Raw genomic sequence first — 20175 nt, 5'->3', positions numbered from 1 at the left:
CAGAGGTACAGTGTTAACGACCCAGTGCAGAGCTACAGTGTTAATGATCCAGTGCAGAGCTACAGTGTTAATGGTCCAGTGCAGAGGTAGCATCAGTGACTATGAAACTGTTAAATCTTTACAAACGAAGTGAGAACCCAGCCGACACGGCGGGCTCTGAGCTGCCCTCCAAAAGCAGCTCTCTATCAGTTCATCGGAACGGTGCTAAACTGCAGCAAGATGGGGAAGGCGAGGCTGGGGACGGAAAGTGGAAGGTGATTCAAAGAGAGAGAGTGTGAGTCCCACCCTTCCCCCAAAGGCGGCAGATTGGATGACGGGGACCTGCACGTATTCTCGCTCTGCCACAGAAATATGTGAGATATTGTTCAAGCACCACAGTGTAGGAGGGCAGCTGTTGGAGATATCAGCCCGCAATCTATCAGGGCGAGCTCGTTCCTTTTCTTTTCCCCCTATTCAAGCCGATCAAAGGAAATCTGACGGTCAGTCATAACAGTGCACGTCAGTCGCCTCCTCAGTGTTTTGAGTTGAGTCAGACAGGCGCCTTGCTCACTCTGCAATGCGCTGTCTCACGCTGAGGGGCTGAGTCTGCCTCGCCCTGTGCACCTGCCGATTACCATCTTACAGCCCAGGCCACTGAACCTACAGACCTGTTCACACCGAAACATTAAGTCTCCCAGCCCCACCAACCAAACCTGACAAAACCAAACGCTTCACTAACATCAGAGCCCTGAGCTCAGAGCCTTGGGTTTTCACTCCCAGAGACCTGAGCATCGCGGTGCTCTCCTTGTCAAGGGGTTAGAAAAAAAACATTCAAGGCAGCCGGGACTTTGTAAGTTCCTACGGACTGCTGGTGCAGAGATACTCTCGAAGATATACTACCAGGCAAAATTCTAGGAGGCACGGACATGCTGGGAGTTTAATGTCTCATTGGAGAGCAGCTACCACCCGACAGTGCGGCACTCCCTCAGTACTGACCCACCCGCAGTGCGGCACTCCCCCAGTACTGACCCACCCGCAGTGCGGCGCTCCCCCAGTACTGACCCACCCGCAGTGCGGCGCTCCCTCAGTACTGACCCACCCGCAGTGCGGCACTCCCTCAGTACTGACCCACCCGCAGTGCGGCACTCTCTCAGTACTGACCCACCCACAGTGCGGCGCTCCCTCAGTACTGACCCACCCGCAGTGCGGCGCTCTCTCAGTACTGACCCACCCACAGTGCGGTGCTCCCTCAGTACTGACCCTCTGACAGTGCGGCACCCCCTCAGTACTGACCCTCCCACAGTGCGGCACTCCCTCAGTACTGACCCACCCACAGTGCGGCACTCCCTCAGTACTGACCCACCCACAGTGCGGCGCTCCCTCAGTACTGACCCACCCACAGTGCGGCACTCCCTCAGTACTGACTCTCTGACAGTGCGGCACTACCTCAGCACTGACCCTCTGACAGTGTTGCACTCCCTCAGCAAAGACCCTCTGAAGTGTTGCACTCCCTCAGGACTGACCCCCTGACAGTGCAGCACTCCCTCAGCACTGACCGTCTGACAGTGTTGCACTCCCTCAGTACTGATCTTCTGACAGTGCAGCACTCCCTTAGAACTGACCCTCTGACAGTGCGGCACTCTCTCAGTGCTGACTCTCTGACAGTGTGACTCCCCCTCATTTTTGTACAAGGAGTATCAAGTTGGATTTTTATTCTCAAATTTGTGACGTGGGGTTTGAACCCTTTGCTTAAGTAAATGATTCTCACTGAACCCAAGGCTGACACTGCAGTATACTGAGCATAATGCATTAGACTTCCTGTCTTTTCCTTTGCCTTCCTTCACCTTTTCCAATTAACTGCCTTTCTTTGTGATACCGAATAGCTCCTAATTTATGCTACTTTGAGCCCTGAACTCCTGTTTATGCTTTGGGGGTGAAGGTATAATCTCCTCAATTTGCCAATACACTTGCCAGCACAAGTCTATGCAAAATGTAAACTCTCAGATTATTCTCAGTGACACGGGGACACTGGGGGTTGAGGGGGGTGGTGTGGTGGGGTGAGGAGTGGGTGGTATAGCAGGTGCTCTGTTAATCCATGTGGGGTCATTGAAGCCTTAATTCTATGCTCAACAGAACATTAGCCATGATATGAAGCAAATGGACCGAATGTCAGAAATGTTTGCAGGTCCTTTGAAAATACACAACCTGATTATGCTGTGATGACACACTATTTGAAAAGCACAGTGGGTTTTGGAAATGGAATATTTCAGACCTGTTATTTATACCAAAATCATGCAGATATTGACAAAGTTTAAAAAAAGTCCTGTTCTCCAATAGCTCCTGAATGAAATACACTCCAGAGAGAGAGAGTGAGAGAGGGAGAGAGAGAGAGAGAGTTTGTTAAGGAAGCCTTTTTCAAATTAAACCTAAACCTGAACCCAACTATAATCTTATCCTCAACCATAATTACAATCACAAAGTGAATCCTGTCCGAACCCTATCCTTCACCACAACATTAAGTGTAACCATAATCATAACCTCAATCCTAAATGCAGTCCCAAATCAACCATTAGGGATCTGATTTAATCCCTAATCCTATTCTTAACCTTAAACATACCCCCAACCCTAAATCTGAGTTTAACATGTATGCTAACTCTAGCCCTAACCCTATCCATATCCCAACATTAACCAAAACCAACTGACTCTAACCCTAAATCTATTTTAACCTGAACCATAACCCAATCGAATAGTAATTCTAACACAAACCCTACACCTTTCCCTTATCCTAACCATTAACCCTAATCCTGAACTAAACCTGAATTCTGAACATAACATTTAGCCTACCACTCACCTTCGTCTTATTATAACCTTGTTCCTACCTTGAGTCATAATATTAACCATAATACTGACCTTGTCCCTAGCCCTTACTATAAATTAAACCAAACTTTAATTCCAATTCTAATTGTAGTGCTAATCCAAATATAACCCGAATGCTATCTCTATCCCCAGTAGTATCTCTGATCCTGCCCCTGACCTTCAACATAGCCCTTAATCGGAGTAGAATCCCAGCATCAATATAACCAAATACTTACCTTGTGAAGAGGTGAAGTGAGTGCAAATTGAGATTAGAAGTCCGTAGGTAAGAGCAGGAGCAGTGGCCATGCTGAGAGTGATATGAAGAATTGAGGATGTGTTTACTAAGTGCTTCCAACTGCAAGTCAAGCGCAAGATCATTTCTTCTGTTGAGTTGGGAACTCCCACCAGCAGCAACATATCTTCAGTGAACGTTAACCCTTTCCTTGCAGGGTCACTTGCCAAACTAAACTTCTGTCTTCACACATTCTAATCCACCCAAAACATATTAGCCAATTAACAATCTGCTGATTTTTGTTTTTTTTAAAAAAAATCACAGGATGAGGGCATTGCTGGCCAGGCCAGCATTCATGTTGCCTATCCTTAATTGCCCAGCGACCACTTAAGAGTCAACCACATTGCTCTGGGTCTGGAGTCACATGTAGGCCAGACCAGGTAAGGATCACAGTTTCCTTCCCTAAAGGGCATTAGTGAACATTTTTTCCCCTGACAATTGATTCATGGCTGTCATAATTATCTCTTAACTCCAGATTATTTTAATTGAACTCAAATTCCACCATCTGCCATGGCAGGATTTGAACCCAGGTTCCTGGGTCTTTCGAATAACAGGTCCGGCAATAATACCACTGGGCCATTGCCTCCCCACTCTATATGACAGAACGCATAGGGATGGCATGGTTGTGCAGTGGTTAGCACTGCTGCCCCACAGTACCAGGGACCTTGGTTTGATTCCAGCCTTGGGTGACTGTGTAAAGTTTGCATTCTCCCCTTGCCTGCATGGGTTTCTGCCGGGTGCTCTGTTTTCCTCCTGGGTTAGGTGGATTGGCCACATCTGCACTGTCCAGGGTTGTTCTGGCTAGGTGGACCAGCCATGGGAAATGCTGGAATAGAGTGGGCTTGGGTTGGCAGCTCTTTGGGAGGTCAGTGTAGACCCAATGGACCTACTGGCCTCTATCTGCACTGTGGGGATTCTATGAGATGAGAAAATAAAAGGTATCTAAGGTGATAGCAGAACTGAATTTATAAGTAACACAGAGTGAATAGGCATTGACTGTTATCCTTCAAAAATAAAATGTTTAAGGGGCTATAAACACTGGAAGAGAACTTATGTGGTAGGAGCAGAAGCAGGTCGCTCTGCCTCTCAATTTGATTGTGGCTGATCTAATTGTACTTACTCCCTGATACACATTGAACCTTTGAACTATGGGGACCCTGTACTGCTGTTCTTTCAAAGAGTGATACAGGCTTGGTTATATTCAACCCAGGGCAGAAAGAGTGTTGATCAAGACGGCTTGTCTGAAAGATGACACCTCTGATAGTGCAGCTTTCCCTCACTGGAGAGGCTAGGCAGAACCAGGGGAGTCAAACTAATTGCACAGCTCTCTCAAAAGGGTGTGGGGAGTTAGTTTTAATCAGACATGATGCTGGGGATGCCAAGAGATCGGGGGAATTTCAGTTTTACGGCATACCCATCACTGACTTCAAAGTCAAGCAGACTTTGAATAAAAACACTGATTGGACCCAGTCTCCCTGCAGAGACCCAGCATAAATTCAATGCGCTGAAGGATCCAGGAATACAGAGTACTGGGCTAATGGTAAGATTCTTGGTAGTGTGGATGAGCAGAAAGATCTCGGTGTCCATGTGCATAGATCACTGAAAGTTGCCACCCAGGTTGATAGCGTTGTTAAGAAGGCGTACAGTATGTTAGGTTTTATTGGGAGAGGGATTGAGTTTCGGAGCCATGAGGTCATGTTGCAGCTGTACAAAACTCTGGTGCGGCCGCACTTGGAGTATTGCGTACAGTTCTGGTCACCGCATTATAGGAAGGATGTGGAAGCATTGGAAAGGGTGCAGAGGAGATTTACCAGGATGTTGCCTGGTATGGAGGGAAGGTCTTATGAGGAAAGGCTGAGGGTTTTGAGGCTGTTTTCGTTAGAGAGAAGAAGATTAAGAGGTGACTTGATAGAGACATACAAGATCATCAGAGGATTAGATAGGGTGGACAGTGGGAGCCTTTTTCCTCGGATGGTGATGGCTAGCACGAGGGGACATAGCTTTAAGTTGAGGGGTGATAGATATAGGAAAGATGTCAGAGGTAGGTTCTTTACTCAGAGAGTAGTAAGGGCATGGAATGCCCTGCCTGTAAAAATAGTAGACTCGCCCACTTTAAGGGCATTTAAATGGTCATTGGATAAACATATGGATGATAATGGAATAGTTTAGGTTAGATGGGCTTCAGATTGGTTTCACAGGTCGGCGCAACATCGAGGGCCGAAGGGCCTGTACTGCGCTGTAATGTTCTATGTTCTATGTTCTTCACAGATGCTGCCAGACCTGCTGAGCTTTTCCAGCAGCTTCTGTTTTGGATCTAAATTACTGTCTTAATTCACACCAAGTTCCATTCCCCTATCAGCCATGAGCTCACGTACCCTGGGTCAAGTTACATCTCGAGTTTTAAATTCTCATTCTTTTTTAAAAAATTTCTCCAAGGCCTCATCCCTTCCTATCTCAGTAATCTCTCCCAGGTCCGGAGGATGATGTGAATTAGGAGTCAGAGTGGGTTGTATGTCTCTTCCAGTTGTCTGCACCCTTCTAATTCTGACCTCTTGAATAATCACTTCATCATTAGTGGTCAGGTCTGAAGTTGCTTGTTCCACATCTCCACCTCTCCACCTTGCTTTTCTCCATTAAGAGATCTCCTAGAACTTACGGCTTTGACTAAACTTTCATTCATCTGACCTAATACCTCTTTATGTAGCTCGGTGTCACACCTTGTTTAATAATGTCCCCCTGTAATCCACTTGGGGATTTTGTTTTGAGTCGAAGGTGCTATATAAATAAAGGTTGTTGCGATCCGATGAAAGGTAGCCTCTGTCGATTGAGAAATGGTCTTTGAGCAGGAGACAGGCAAAAGACTTCCAAAAAAAATTTATTATCGAACTTTATTTTGTTAGCAATTGTCAGTGCAATTGTCTAAAATATACACATGCAAATAGCACTGTCCACATACACACAAATAAATCTTTCCAGGAGAAGTTCCTCCTATTCTCAGTGTTAATATTTAGCTTTCTGGATGAGTTCTCCCAAGCATTAAAAATGTAAAGATTGGCTATGTAGATCTATTCCTGTCAGCGCATTTAGTTGCCAAGTTTTCATTACATGCCTCCCTTTTCAAATTCCACAATGATATTCTTTGTCTTAACAATGTCCTTAATGACTGGCATAAAATGTAAACTATGTCGAGCAGGCAATGACATGATATAGGAAGTCATTCCCCAAGGTGATTGTTTTCAAATTGTTAGTGATCGGTGTGGTCACTGTTGCTGCTGACAAATCTGATTCTTCAACGCGAACTCCCTTGACTCTGCAACAATCTTCCTCCCTGACCACATCTTATAAACCTGCTGAAAACTTTTCCTCCCACCTTGTTGTGGGTAACGCTCCCCACCTTGACGTCCCTCACATATCACTTCATTCCATACTACAACTTTTTTATTCACTCGTGGGGCATGGGTGTTGCTGGTTTCCAGTGTTTATTGCATATCTCCAGTTGCCCTTGATAAGGTGGTGGTGAGCTGCCTTCTTGAACCGCTGCAATCCATGTGCGGTAGGGACACCCCCAATGTCATTAGGGAGGGTATTTCAGGATTTTAACCTAATGATAGTGAAGAAACAACTATATGTTGCCAAGTCAGGATGGTGAGTGGCTTGGAGGGGAACTTGAAGGTGGTGGTGTTCGCATATATCTGGTCCTTCTGGATAGGAGTGTCGTGGGTTTGGAAGGTGATATCATGGTGAATTACTGCAATGCATCTTGTAGATGGTACACACTACTGCTAGTGGTGGAGGGAGTGGAGGTTTGTGGATGTGGTGTCAATGAAGCGGCTGCTTTGTCCTGGATGGTGTTGAGCTTCTTGAGTGTTTTTGGAGCTGCACCCTTCCAGGCAAATGGGGAGTATTCTATCACACGGGTGTAGCAGACAGCGAAGAAGGTTACCTCAGAGTACAATGGGATCTTGATCAGACTGGCCAATGGGCTGAGGAGTGGCCGATAGAGTTTAATTTAGATGAATGTGAGGTGCTGCATTTTGGCAAGGCAAATCAGGACAGGACTTGTACACTTAATGGTAAGGTCCTGAGGAGTGTTGCTGAACAAAGAGACCTTGGAGTGCACGTTTGTAGTTCCTTGAAAGTGGAGTGATGTGTAGATAGGATAGTGAAGAAGGTGTTTGGTACGCTTGCCTTTATTGGCCAGTGCATTGAGTATAGGAGTTGGGAGGTCATGTTGCAGCTGTAAAGGACATTGGTTAGGCCACTTTTGGAATACTGCATGCAATTCTGGTCTCCCTGCTACAGAAAGGATGTTGTGAATCTTGAAGGCTCAGAAAAGATTTACAAGGATTTACCAGGGTTGAAGGGTTTGAACTCTACGGAGAGGCTGAATAGACTAGAGCTGTTTTCCCTGGAGCGTCGGAAGCTGAGGGATAACCTTAGAGAGGTTTATAAAATCATGAGGAACATGGATAGGGTGAATAGCCAAAGTCTTTTCCCCAGGATGGGGGAGTCCAAAACTGGAGAGCATAGGTTTAACGTAAGGAGGGGAAAGATTTATAAGGGACCTAAGGGGCAACTTTTTCATGCAGACAGTGTGCGTGTATGGAATGAGCTGCCAGAGGAAGTGGTGGAGGCTGGTACAATTACAACATTTAAAAGGCATCTGGATGGATACATGAGTAGGAAGGGTTTAGAGGGATGTGGGCCAAATGCCAGCAAATAGGACTAGATTAGTTTAGGATATCTGGTCGGCATGGACAAGTTGGATTGAAAGGTTTGTTTCCTTGCTGTACATCTCTGTGATTCTATGACACCTGATCTACAAGGCACAAGTAAGGAGTGTGATAGAATACTGTCCATTTCCATGGATGAGTGCAGCTTCAACAACATTCAAGAAACTCGATGCTATCGCAATGAAGCAACCAACTTTATTGACATCCCCTCCACTGTCTTCAACATTCACTCCCTCCACCTCTGATGCACAGTGTCACCAGCAACAAAAGGTACTGGAGCAGATCACTGATTCTTCTTTACCAGTGCCTTCCAAACCCACAACCTCCACCAGGAAGGGCCAGAGCAGAGGATACAGGGAAAGACCACCGACAGTCACGTCTTCAACTATCTGGGTTTTGTGAACTGGAATTTTCATCTGTAGTGATTGTAATGAGGTCAGCCAAGTGGACCTTTTCAATTTAAGTTCCCTGATTGGGGCTGTTAATCTGGTCCAATCAGGGACCCCTGGCTGACAGATATAAACAGGAGTATGAGAAGTTCTGCTCACTCTGAGAGGTGGCTCTGAGGGAGCTGGATCAGTGTCGGGCACGCTCCACATGTTAATAAAAGGTGACTTGGTGATGGGATACCGGCCTTTGTGGAGTTATTTCACTTCCTCTCTGACTCACTTTCCTCCTTTAACATGTCCCTGAATACCTGCATCCTTGTCCAAATGCTTGACTGTCATTTTTTAAAATTCAGTTTGTCCAGATATCTACTTCTGTAGCTTGGCATCAAAATATTTGGTAAACATGGCTGTTGTTAAGTATCTGGGGTATTCTTCAATGTGAGTTAAAAGGTGCTATATGAATGCAAGTTGTTTTTATTGTTCTTATCTGCACTGGCATCACTAAAACCAATCATCTGTCTAGGTTAGTCATAGCACTCATAAGAACCCTGGAGTGGGCCATTCGGCCCCTCGACCATCTTCTACCACTCAACCATGATCCATTTAGCCACCCTAATACCATATCCCTTAAAACCCTAACTGCGCCCTCCCAAAAACCTAATCTTACCTGGAAGTTAGAAGGCCACATGTTGAACTTGCACCTCCAGTCTGGAGCACAAACTCCAGGCAAGGCTTTCCATTGTTGTCTTTTGGCCCCTTATACCTGTTCAGGTGTACACCAAGAATTATAGGACAAAAGAGCAGGAGTAGGCCATTCAGCCCTTTGGAACCTGCTCTTACATTCAAAAAGATCTTGGCCGATTTGGTGGCGTTCCCAATTCCCCATAGCCCTTGACTTCCTTGTCTGTCAAAAACCTGTTTGACCCAGCCTTGAATTAACTCGATGTCCCATCCTCTATGGTTTGTGTCCACAGTGATTTGCACCATGGCGCTGTGGGGCTGACGCCATTCCAAGGAGTTCGAAGGAGAGTTCGAGTGGAGGCAATGGTCTAGTGGCGTTATTGCTGGATTACTAAACCAGAAACTCAGCTAATATTCTGGGTTTGAATCCTGCCACGGCAGATGGTAGAATTTGAGTTCAACTAAATAAAAATCTGGAATTAAGAATCCATTGTTAACTGTGAAACAATTGCTGATTGTCAGGAAAAACCTGTCAGGCTCATTGATGTCCTTCAGGGAAGGAAATCCGTCTTGCACATTTGGTCTGGCCTACATGGGACTCCGGACCCACAACCAAAGTGGTTGGCTCTCAACTGCCCTCTGAAGTGGCCCAACCAGCCACGCAGTTCAAGGGATACTAGGGACAGGGAATAAATACCGACCAGCCAGTGACACCTACATCCCCCGAGTGAATAAAAGAACAAAGGCCTTCTCTCAAAGGCCTAGCCCATGAGTGGGACCTTTCTGAGTGCAAATGGGTTGCTGTGATTGACCACGTCACCACAGTCTCCGCATCTGAATGAATTGACTTTGGAGATGCAAAGTGTGTTGCTCCAGTTCATGTCTTCCCATCCTACACTCGTCTACATACATATTTGCTGTAAACTTGCGCAATGTGAAACCAGATGCCTGTAAACAACATAACTTCTGCTTGTTGGCTCTTGTCTCAAATGACTATTCAACGCTGAGTGTGAGGGCACGGGTCCACCACATTTTATAGGTTCATCACACCACATTACAGAGATTCCAGGAAGCCAGCCCTCACTTTCCACCCACCACCACCACCAAGCACTCCCTCCCCACAACACAAAGATATTTATTTTCCTTTTCATTTTAATCCAGAAGTGCTCTTATACAAATCTGGTCCTTTTTCCCTATCACCAAATCACCAATGGTATTTCTCATCTATTAACCACCACCAGTAAATCATCGGTGTTTCCCAACTGATTCATTTACATGCAAAGCCCACTAAGAGTAATATGGTGGCTCAGTGGTTAGCACAGTGCCAGGGACCCAGGCTCGATTCCCAGCCCTGGGTGACTGTCTGTGTGATGCTTGTGCATTCTCCCCGTATCTGCATGGGCTTCCTCTTCCTCTAAGTGCCTGTGGTTTCCTCACACAGTTCAAAAATGTGCAGGCTAGGTGGATTAGCCATGGGGAATGCAGGGGTAGGGGTGGGGTTGGTGTGGGCTGAATGGCCTGCTCATACACGGTAGGGATTTCACGATTGTAGGCCGAGAAAGGAAAGAGGGAGGGGGCTAAATGGAATGGGAGATGAAGTTTTCTGCCTCCTACCTCTCTCTAAAGGCATCAAAGGGTATTGGTGGATGCAGCCACAAGGATATTTTATTCCGTACAAAAGTTAGTTTCTGCAATTAAACCATTTATTGTTGCTGTTGCCTCACGCAATCATGTTAAACCCGTCAAATTGCAAAACAATCTCGGAGATTTACGGAAGGACAGGGCTCACTATGTCAATTTTCAGCTCTCAGAAACCCTTCCAGCTCCTGTACTTCAAGAGGCGAGCTGTTCGGATTGAACAAAGTGGTGGAAGCATCACTGACAAAATGGAAATGCAATAAAAACATATAAAATGCATGCATTGCCCTGACACTTAAAGGCAAAATGGCTCACCGAAAACTAGGTGGGAAGGGGAGGCAAACCAGCTAATTGCAAAAATGTCACAATGTCACTCGCCGCAGATAACAGGTCTGCAATGGGACAACAAGGTGTGGAGCTGGAGGAACACAGCAGGCCAGGCAGCATCAGAAGAGCAGGAAAGCTGACATTTTGGGTCTTTGTTTCTGAAGAAGGGTCTTTACTCCTGAAGAAGGGTCCAGACCTGAAACGTCAACTTTCCTGCTCCTCTGATGCTGCCTGGCCTGCTGTGTACCTCCAGCTCCACACCGTGTTATCTCAGACTCCAGCATCGGCGGTTCCGACTATCTCTGAGGTCTGCATTGGGAAATGGTTAACTGAAAGCTGAGAATGAATCTCAACCAGCACTCAGGAATGGCTACAGCCAAATGCTCACCTGATGGGAGGTGCTGCCCCTTGGAGGATGGCAGCCTGCGATCTAATGACTTTCCAATCCCTCCTTCCTCCACTGTGCCAGCTTGGAAGGACCTTCAGTCAGTCGGGGACAGCAAGAACTGCAGATGCTGGAGCCAGAGTCGATACTCAGTGTGGAGGTGGAGGGAACACAGGTCAGGCAGCGTCAGAGGACAGGGAATATCGACGTTACGGGTTTACAGTGGAGGGAAACTGGCAGCTGCAAAATCACTGCCAAACCCAAACACGATGGTTGATAGAAAGACTGATTCACCGGTATTGTGGGAACCTCATGTAACACAGAGAGGAATGCCTTGGCTCCATATCCCTTATTACTTTGGGTTGAGAAATGAGAGCCTCATATATAAAGGTATTCTTTGGTCTTGCCTTTTGTTGGTCAGATAGTTCCGCACTTCTACCACCCTTCTCTCCTAATGGCTTGGCCTGGGGTAATTAGTCCTTGTCTTAGACACCCCCCTGCCATCTTACCCCACCTCCAGCAAAAAACAACCTCTTCTATCCAGCCGCAGAAATTCCTTCCATTGACTCCTCGATTGACCTTACACTCTCCCTGCTGCAAGGAATACCAATTAAATGCTTGTAGACTCCGTGCATAACCTCAGGCTTACGGCCAATGTACTCTCTCTTTTCGAAGGTGTGCTGTCTAGAATTGTACCCAGAGCTCTAATGGAGTCTGACCATTGCTGAAGCAAACTTCCTGTCCCTCCATATTTTTGGCCTTCAGTTATGAAAAATAACATGACTGCAAAATTTAAAGCTATCAATATAAGACAGCTACCGGGAATTCAAGTAGTGAATTCATGAGGAAACACCTCTATTGTCTCCCTCCCTCTCTCTCTCTCTCTCTCTGTCATCTCCTCCAGCCCCATAACCCTCTGAGAAATCTGCACTCACTGAACTCTGATCTCTTGAACATCACTGATAATAACTGCTCTAGTTATGATAATAACTGGTTGGAGGCGATGGCCTGTTAATCCAGAGACCCGGATAATATTCCGGGGACCCGGGTTCGAATCCCACCATAGCAGATGGTGGCATTTGAACCCAATAAATATCTGGCATTAAGAATCTAATGATGACCATGAATCCATTGTTGGGAAAAACCCATTTGGTTCACTAATGTCCTTTAGGGAAGGAAAGTGCCATCCTCACCTGGTCTGGCCTAGATGTGACTCCAAACCCACAGCAATGCGGTTGACTCTTAACTGCCTTCTGGGCAATTACGGATGGGCAATAAATGCTGCCTGGCGAGCGACACCCTAATTCTTAGAAAAATAGGAGCAGGAGGAGGCCATTCAGCCCTTTGAGCCTGCTCCACCATTCTTCACAGTCATGGCTGATCGTCCAACTCAACAGCCTAATCCTGCTTTCTTCCCATAACCTTTGATCCCATTTGCTCCAAATGCTATATCTAGTTACATCTTGAATACATTCAATGTTTTGACATCAGCTACTTCCTGTGGTAAAGAATTCCACAGGCTCACCATTCTTTGGGTGAAGAAATGACTCATCTCCGTCCTAAATGGTCTACCCTGAATCCTCAGACTGTGACCTCTCATTCTGGACACACCCACCATTGGGAACATCTTCCCTGCATCTACCCTGTCCAGTCCTGTTAGAATTTTATAAGTCTCTATGAGATTCCCCCCTCATTCGTCTGAATCCTAGCAAAAACAATCCCAACCTAGTCAGCCTCTCCTCATACATCAGACCCGCCATCCCCAGAATCAGCCTGGTAAACCTTTGCTGCACTCCCTCGAGAGCAAGAGCATCCTTCCTCAGAAAAGGAGACCAAAACTGCACACAGTATTCCAGGAGTGGTCTCACCAAGGCCCTGTATAACTGCAACAACACAGCTCCTGTACTTGAAACCTCTCGCAATGAAGGCCAACATACCATTTACCTTCTTTATCGCCTGCTGCACTTGCATGCTTACCTTCAGCCATTGGTGCACAAAGATACCTAGGTCCCGCTGCACAGTCTCCTCTCCTAATTTATAGCCATTCAGGTAGTAATCTGCCTCCTTGTTTTTGCTTCCAAAGTGAATAACCTCACATTTATTCAAATTATACTGCAGCTGCCATTCATTGGCCCATTCAGCCAACATGTCAAGATCATGCTGATAGATCTCTGCATCCTCATCACAGTTCATCCTCCTACCCAATTTGGTATCATCTGCAAACTTGGAAATGTTACATTTTGTTCCCTCATTCAAATCACTAATATATATTGTGAATAGCTGGGGTTCCAGCACTGATCCCTATGGCACCCCAATAGTTACTGCCTGCTAATTTGAAAACTCTTGAAAACTACTCTTTGTTTCCCCTCTGCCAACCAGTTTCCTATCCATCTCAATACATTTCCCCCAATCCCATGTGCTTTAATCTTGCACATTAATCTCTTATGTGGGGCTTTGTCAAACGTTTTCTGAAAGTGTAAATATACTAACAAATATTTCAACTGGAAAACCCCACACCTGATGCACACTCTGTCCTTACCAGCCCTGAGAAGATTTTCATATCTTGGAATTTATGTTGTACCGAATAAGCATGATGTGGACCTCTCCCTCACCGAATTCCACCACGTGAATCCTAGAATTATATTGCAAGGATCCTGCTCTGTAAAACACAGCGGAATCACTGAGTCCCCACTGACTGCAGAGAGAACTGGCATCTCATTCAAACTTACGTCTTGCCACATTCCCATCATGAGAACTTTTCCCAAAGCGCTAGACAATATTTATCCCCTCAACCAAAGTCACACACTTCAAGAAAACAGAACATGATCTGGTTATTGCTGTGTTGCTGTTTGTGAGATCTTTCTTTGCATAATTTGGTTGCACAAATTTGAAAAAAAAAAACGAACAGCCAAGGCACTCCGGAAGTACTTAATTGACCACAAAGTGCTTTGGACATCGTGAGGTTTTCAGCAATTTTACATTTTTTGCGGTGATCAGTTTGAGTGGTTTCTTACTGGAGCTGCCGATCACTAGAGGACAGGTTTCTTGGTGAAAGTGCCAGTGAGACATGTTACTGACATTGGAAAAATGGCACCTGTCCTCCCTCACAGTCCAGGAAAATCCCAAAATTTGTAAATTCCACAGTCAAAGGCAGAGTCGTAGGAGATGATGTCTTAGCTTCAAAGTGCTCACGCCACAAGTAATACATAATAACCCAAAACAGGTTCTCACATAATGTTCCTCTTCCAGTTTCAGACTCAAGTTTCTGAAACATCAGTGTGCCATCCACCGCCTGCTTCTGTGGAGTTATTTCATGGATCTTTGAGGGAAAAATTAATATGTAATTGTTAAAAGCATCGGGGCAATAGATGAGGCTTTGTTGGAGTTGTAGAAAGCTGGAGAGGACTTGGTATTCCTGAGGCAGTGCAGTTTATGAGATCGGAAAGCAGATTGGGCAGTATTTTGAGGTGAACCCACAGCTCTGTGTGAATCAAGTCTGACCTGGCAGTAGGTAGGCACACAGCACATCTTATGAGAAAGCTCGCCAACAGTGAGAAAATGCACCAATATGTCAGTGTATCTTAACGTATCAGTGATGTGGTGAGAACACAGTACGTGATCATCGCCCAACATGGGGAGCTCAATGCTTAAATTGGGGTAAAACATTCGATTTTGATGTCATTTAAAAGCAATACTGCAAGAAAGTAAAAGTGGACAGTGTACTGAAGGCAAGAAGTAGGCAAATAGCAACTGAAAATGTTGGAAGTCCATTAAGAAAATAAAGGCTATTAAATTTAAAGATAGAAAAAACATTGTAACGGATTTAAACTTGATACAGGAGCGAGTGTATCTTAACAGACACTATGGCTGTGACAGATTTTAATTGCTACAATTAAAACTCAAGAGAGCCAATGTGAAAAGCCAGACAGCAAGTGGTGGACAGAGAACCACATAAATAACTCAATACATTCTTCAGAGCCATTAGAAATTATACACGGGGTTAAAGATGATCAGAATCACCGAATGTTGTGGTGCAAAAGGAGGTCGTTCAGCCCATTCTGCCTGGACTGGCCCTCTGAGCATTTTAGTGTGGAGCTGGAGGAACACGGCAGGTCAGGCAGCATCAGAGAAGCAGGAAAGTCGACGTTTCGAGTTTCCACTCTTCAAAACCCGAAACGCCAAGTTTCCTGCCCCTCTGATGCTGCCTGAGCTGCTGTGTTCCTCTAGCTCCACACCATATTGACTCCAGCATCTGCAGTTCTTGCTATCTCTGAGCATTTTAATTCAGGGCTAATCTCCTGCCCTTTGCCATAACCCTGCTCATTGTTTTTATCCAACATCCCATTGAGTGACTCAATCGAACCTTCCTCCGCTACACTCCAGGCAGTGCTTTCTAGATACTAACTACTCGCAGTATGTAAAAAAAAAAGCTTTTTCTTACATCACATTTGCTTCCTTTGCAAACCACTTTAAAACTGCGCAGTCTTGTCCTTGATTATTTTATGAGTGAGAACGGTTCCTGCCTATCATGCCTCATGATTTTGAAAATTTGATGAATTGCTAGTCTTTAATGAAAGGCTGGTAATACCAGAAAGTCTTAGAATGGACATTTTAGAAAAACTCCACCAAGATAATTTGGAGATATCAAAATGTTCAGCAAGAGCCCAAAAGTGTATTGGCCAGGTATTTCTCATTCTGTTGACGCACTGATATCGAACTGTTAGGTAGCTACTATCAACAATGAAGAGCAAAATACAAGAAACTTTGCTTTAAGCAACGTTTCTTTCAAGACCTTGGGAACAGGTAGGAATGGGTTTACATGAGTTCAAAGAGATGCTCATTGTCTTCAGTGACTATTACTCGCAATAGATTGAGATAAACTGCTCCTCAGAATTATTGCTGAGACAGCAATAAAATCACAGAGCATATGTGTGCAAACCATGGAATTCTGGATGTAGTAATATCAGGAAATGCAGTTTGCAAACAAAAATTTGAGAGAATTTATGAGATTAGGTTCTCTCATATAAGCTTAAAGGAGAATAAGAACTGTCCAAGATATATGCAAGAACTATATGAAAGAAGAAAGATAATCTTAATGTAGTATTAGCTAAAACTACAGATCATCCCCTTTGCAAAATGGATTGCCTCCAGCAGAATTGTATATGGGAAATAACAGCAAATACAGCTGCGATCACTTTTAAAGAAACTAAAACATAAAACTGAAGAAGACCACAACATGGTAAGAAGGCGCGAGGAGAACTAGAAGAAAATCTATACTGGAACTTTAATCATTGCCATTGAGCAAGAGAGTTTGCAATTCTTCAGCCAGGCAAGACAATATGGCCTGACACCAAAACAACTCTACCAGTGCCATGTTTGGTTGTAAGGGTCTCAAGGAATCATAAGAAGGAACAAAACCCAAATAACCCAAAAGCCTTAAGATCCCTGATGAGTAAACCCATGCAGACTTGGTTTACTACCCTGATGATGAAGAAGATCCAAGACCAATAGAAGACTCACAGATATGCACTGATGTAGAAAGAGAATAGATTGTGACAAACCAACAATCTCAGATTCAAATCTGAACAAGATCAGAGAGAGTTGTCAATTCACCTCAGAGAAGGGCAGCATAGTGGCTTAGCCATTAGCACTGCTGCCTCACAGCACCAGGAACCCAGGTTTGGTTCCACCCTTGGGTGACTGGCTGCATGGAGTTTGCACATTCTCCCCTTATCTGTGTGGGTCCCTATGGGTGCTCCAGTTTTCTCCCACAGTCCAAAGGTATGCAGGTTAGGTGGATAGGCCAAGGGAAATGTAGGGTTACAGGGATGGGGTGAGATTCTGTGTTTTTTCTCTTCCTCCTTTTTTAAATAGTGGGGTTACATTTGCCATCCTTCAATCTGTAGGAACTGCTCCATAGTCTATAAAGTTTCGGCAGTAGACCACCAACACATCCATTATTTCCAGGGCCACTCCCTTTAGTATTCTGGGAGGCAGATTATCAGCCTTTAACCCCATTAATTTCCCCAGTACTAGTTTGTTACTAACACTGATTTCCTTCAGTTCTGTACTTAGTTCCCTAACATTTCTGGGAAAAATTGCAGGAGTGCAGCTTTCGATCCTTGTACATTTCATTGTTTATGTTGGTTCTCTGTTAGTTCAGTTAACATGCAACTATGACAGTGGATACTTTCAAAAGAATGTCTTTTTTATTCCAGCAGCCAAAAATCTCCATTCAGTTAAATACAGCCGTAGAATGGGAAAGAGTGAGATTGTTTTAATTACTAAATTGAGATCTATCCTTTCCAGTAGTAACTACAATATATTTTCAATATGCTATCTCAATGGGTTGTGGGGACTGGGTGAACTGAGGGATCTTACAGAGCTAGGGAGGGGTGAGACCATGGAGGGATTTGAAAATAAAAGATAACAAACAAAAATGAAGTTAATGGATGACTTCAGTTACAATAGTGCTTTTAGTGTGTGCATAAGAGGAATGTTCCCAAAAACTATTTAACGCCACGCTATCTGGATAGCTGACCAAAGGCCAGATCAAATACTAAGTTTCAGGAGGAGCAATGGAGAGATTTAAGGAGCATGGGATCTCGGCAACTGAAGGTAATGGTGCAGCAACATAGGCTGCTCAAGCAAAGACACTGTCACTGTCTGAAAGGATAGAGTTCATAGGGTCCCTACAGTCCAGAAACAGGCCATTCAGCCCATCAAGTCTACACTGATCTTCCAAAGAGCATCCCAGCAGGCCCATATTACCACATTTTCCATGGCTAATCCACCTAACCTAAACATTCCCAGACACCATGGGCAATTTAGCATGGCCAACCCACCTAACCTGCACATCTTTGGACTGTGAGAGGGAACTGGAGCACCCAGAGGAAACCCACACAGACACTGGGAGAATGTGCAAACTCCACACAGACAGTCAGTTACCCGAGGGCGGAATTGAACCCAGGTCCCTGGCGCTGTGAGGCAGCCATGTTAACCACTGAGACACTTTGAGCTGAGAGGTCAGGCATTAGGTTTGGAAGGACATGAGGAAGTAAGTTGTGAGACTTCCAAAGCAGCTGAGATTTGATAGAATTGGAGTCACAGAGCAGATTGTGAGGCTCCAGCAGGATCAACAAAGTGATTTGCCTGAGGACATAGGTGACTTTGAGATAGGAAGGTGCTAAAACCAGGGAATTGACTCGATCAGTTTAGCTGTGGGCAGGCTCCTCCCGGAAAGGTGAGGACAGTGGGAGGCATGGGCTGGTTGATGGGTTGATTTGCAGCAGGCAAGATGGGCTTTGGTATGTCTATCACCTACAGTTCCCGAGGTGAAATGTAGAACTGCAACATTAAACTCGGCCACCATTTGTAATCTTGCAGTTAGTTCTAAGTCCCACCCACGAATGATTTAAAAAAAAGAGGGTGTCCATGTTGCCTTTAGAACTGGTTGATGGTTTTGGGGCAGCTTGCCTCTGATAACAATATCAGAGCATTATTCGATACTCCACGATCTCACCTTCAGCATCTTCAGATTTGCAGTGTCTTCATTCTTTATGATCCATATTTCTTCATTTTCCTGTGGAGAATCCCACGATTCCTGCAATGTTTTCCTGGAACAAAGTGAATACTGGATTTCGTTTCACTTGACTAGGGATCTGAAAGGATCAGAGATGCTGCAGGAAGAATTTACGAGAATCCTCCCAGGGATGAAGATCGTCTACATCACCCGATTGGAGGAACTGTAGCTGCTCTACTCAGGAAAAGAAAGTTGAGAGAAATTCCAATCCAGGCATTCAAAATCGTGAAGGTTCCCGACAGAGTAGATCAGGGGAAATTGATCCCATTGTCGGAAGGGGTCAGAGAACGTAGATTTAAGGTGACTGGCAAAAAAAAAAGAGATATGAAGAAGGGTCCCGACCCGAAACTCCAACTTTCCTGCTCCTCTGATGCTGCCTGGCTTGCTATGTTCCTCCAGCCCCACACTGTGTTATCTCTGACTCCAGCATCGGCAGTTTTTACTATCGCTGAGTGACGTGAGGAAAACCTTTTCCACGCAGCGAGTGGTCTGGAATGTATGGCTTCAGGTTGTGGAGGAGGCAGATTCAACCTTAGCTTTTGATTTTAACAATTTCCCCGAGGATGAACATTTACAGGACGCACGGGGAAACGCTGTGGGATTGGGACTTAGCCTGAGTGCCTCTCGCAAAGAGGCAGCACTGACATGGTGGCTCATTGGTTTCCAACGCTACGTTAAGGCTGGATGTTAAGCTGTATCTGAGTCCAGTACACAGGGAGATGGATTATAGGCGCTGCTGACATGACTGCAATTGACAGGGGGTGGCAGATTTCCCACATGAATCCTGTAATGGGCAGTCATTCCAACATGTCATGTTAGCACCCTGAATATAACAGCGAAGACAATTGGAAGACAATTGATGCAGGGACAGGTTTGGTAACAGGAGGTGGAAACTTCATCACAGTTGAGCATGCCACGATGCCCTACAATATAGCAGCAACGACCCTTCAAAGGCTTCAAATTTCACCAGCAGGGAAGCACACTGCAATGAGCTCAGGCCTTTATAAATAGCCAGGGGCTAGTTAGGCGTGAACACTGGGTGAGATTATGTCGTGGTCATGATAACGGACTAGGTGATCAGAGGTCATGAACTGAACTTACCTCATGGCAAGTTAAAAGGATTATACGGATGAAGAGGCAGTTTTAACGCAACCTGTTAGGCAGGATTTATGGGTCGGGATGAGGTTTTATTTTATTCATTTATGGGATGTGGACATTGCTGGCTGGGCCATGGTAGATGGTGGAATTTGAATTTAATGAGTAAGAAAATCTGGAATTAAAATCTAATGATGACCATGAAGCCAATTCCTGAT

The 20175-nt window shown here is 45.1% G+C and overlaps 1 protein-coding gene across 2 annotated transcripts in view; it reads right to left on the bottom strand.

Annotated features, from left to right (window-relative positions):
• The window catches only part of LOC109913867 (CD166 antigen-like), a 39200-nt gene extending 35994 nt beyond the window's left edge, over positions 1–3206 (bottom strand). For both annotated transcript variants that reach the window (XM_048616941.1, XM_048616942.1), the window contains exon 1: positions 3072–3206. In XM_048616941.1, the coding sequence (XP_048472898.1) occupies positions 3072–3141 (70 nt within the window). In that variant the 5' untranslated portion in view covers positions 3142–3206. The remainder of the gene's footprint in view (positions 1–3071) is intronic.
• Between the last annotated feature and the right edge of the window lie 16969 nt (positions 3207–20175).

Source organism: Rhincodon typus, chromosome 35 (genome assembly GCF_021869965.1).
Source record: "Rhincodon typus isolate 14 chromosome 35, sRhiTyp1.1, whole genome shotgun sequence".
NCBI classification, from domain to species: Eukaryota; Metazoa; Chordata; class Chondrichthyes; order Orectolobiformes; family Rhincodontidae; genus Rhincodon; species Rhincodon typus.
This window is presented reverse-complemented; position numbering and strand designations above follow the sequence as displayed.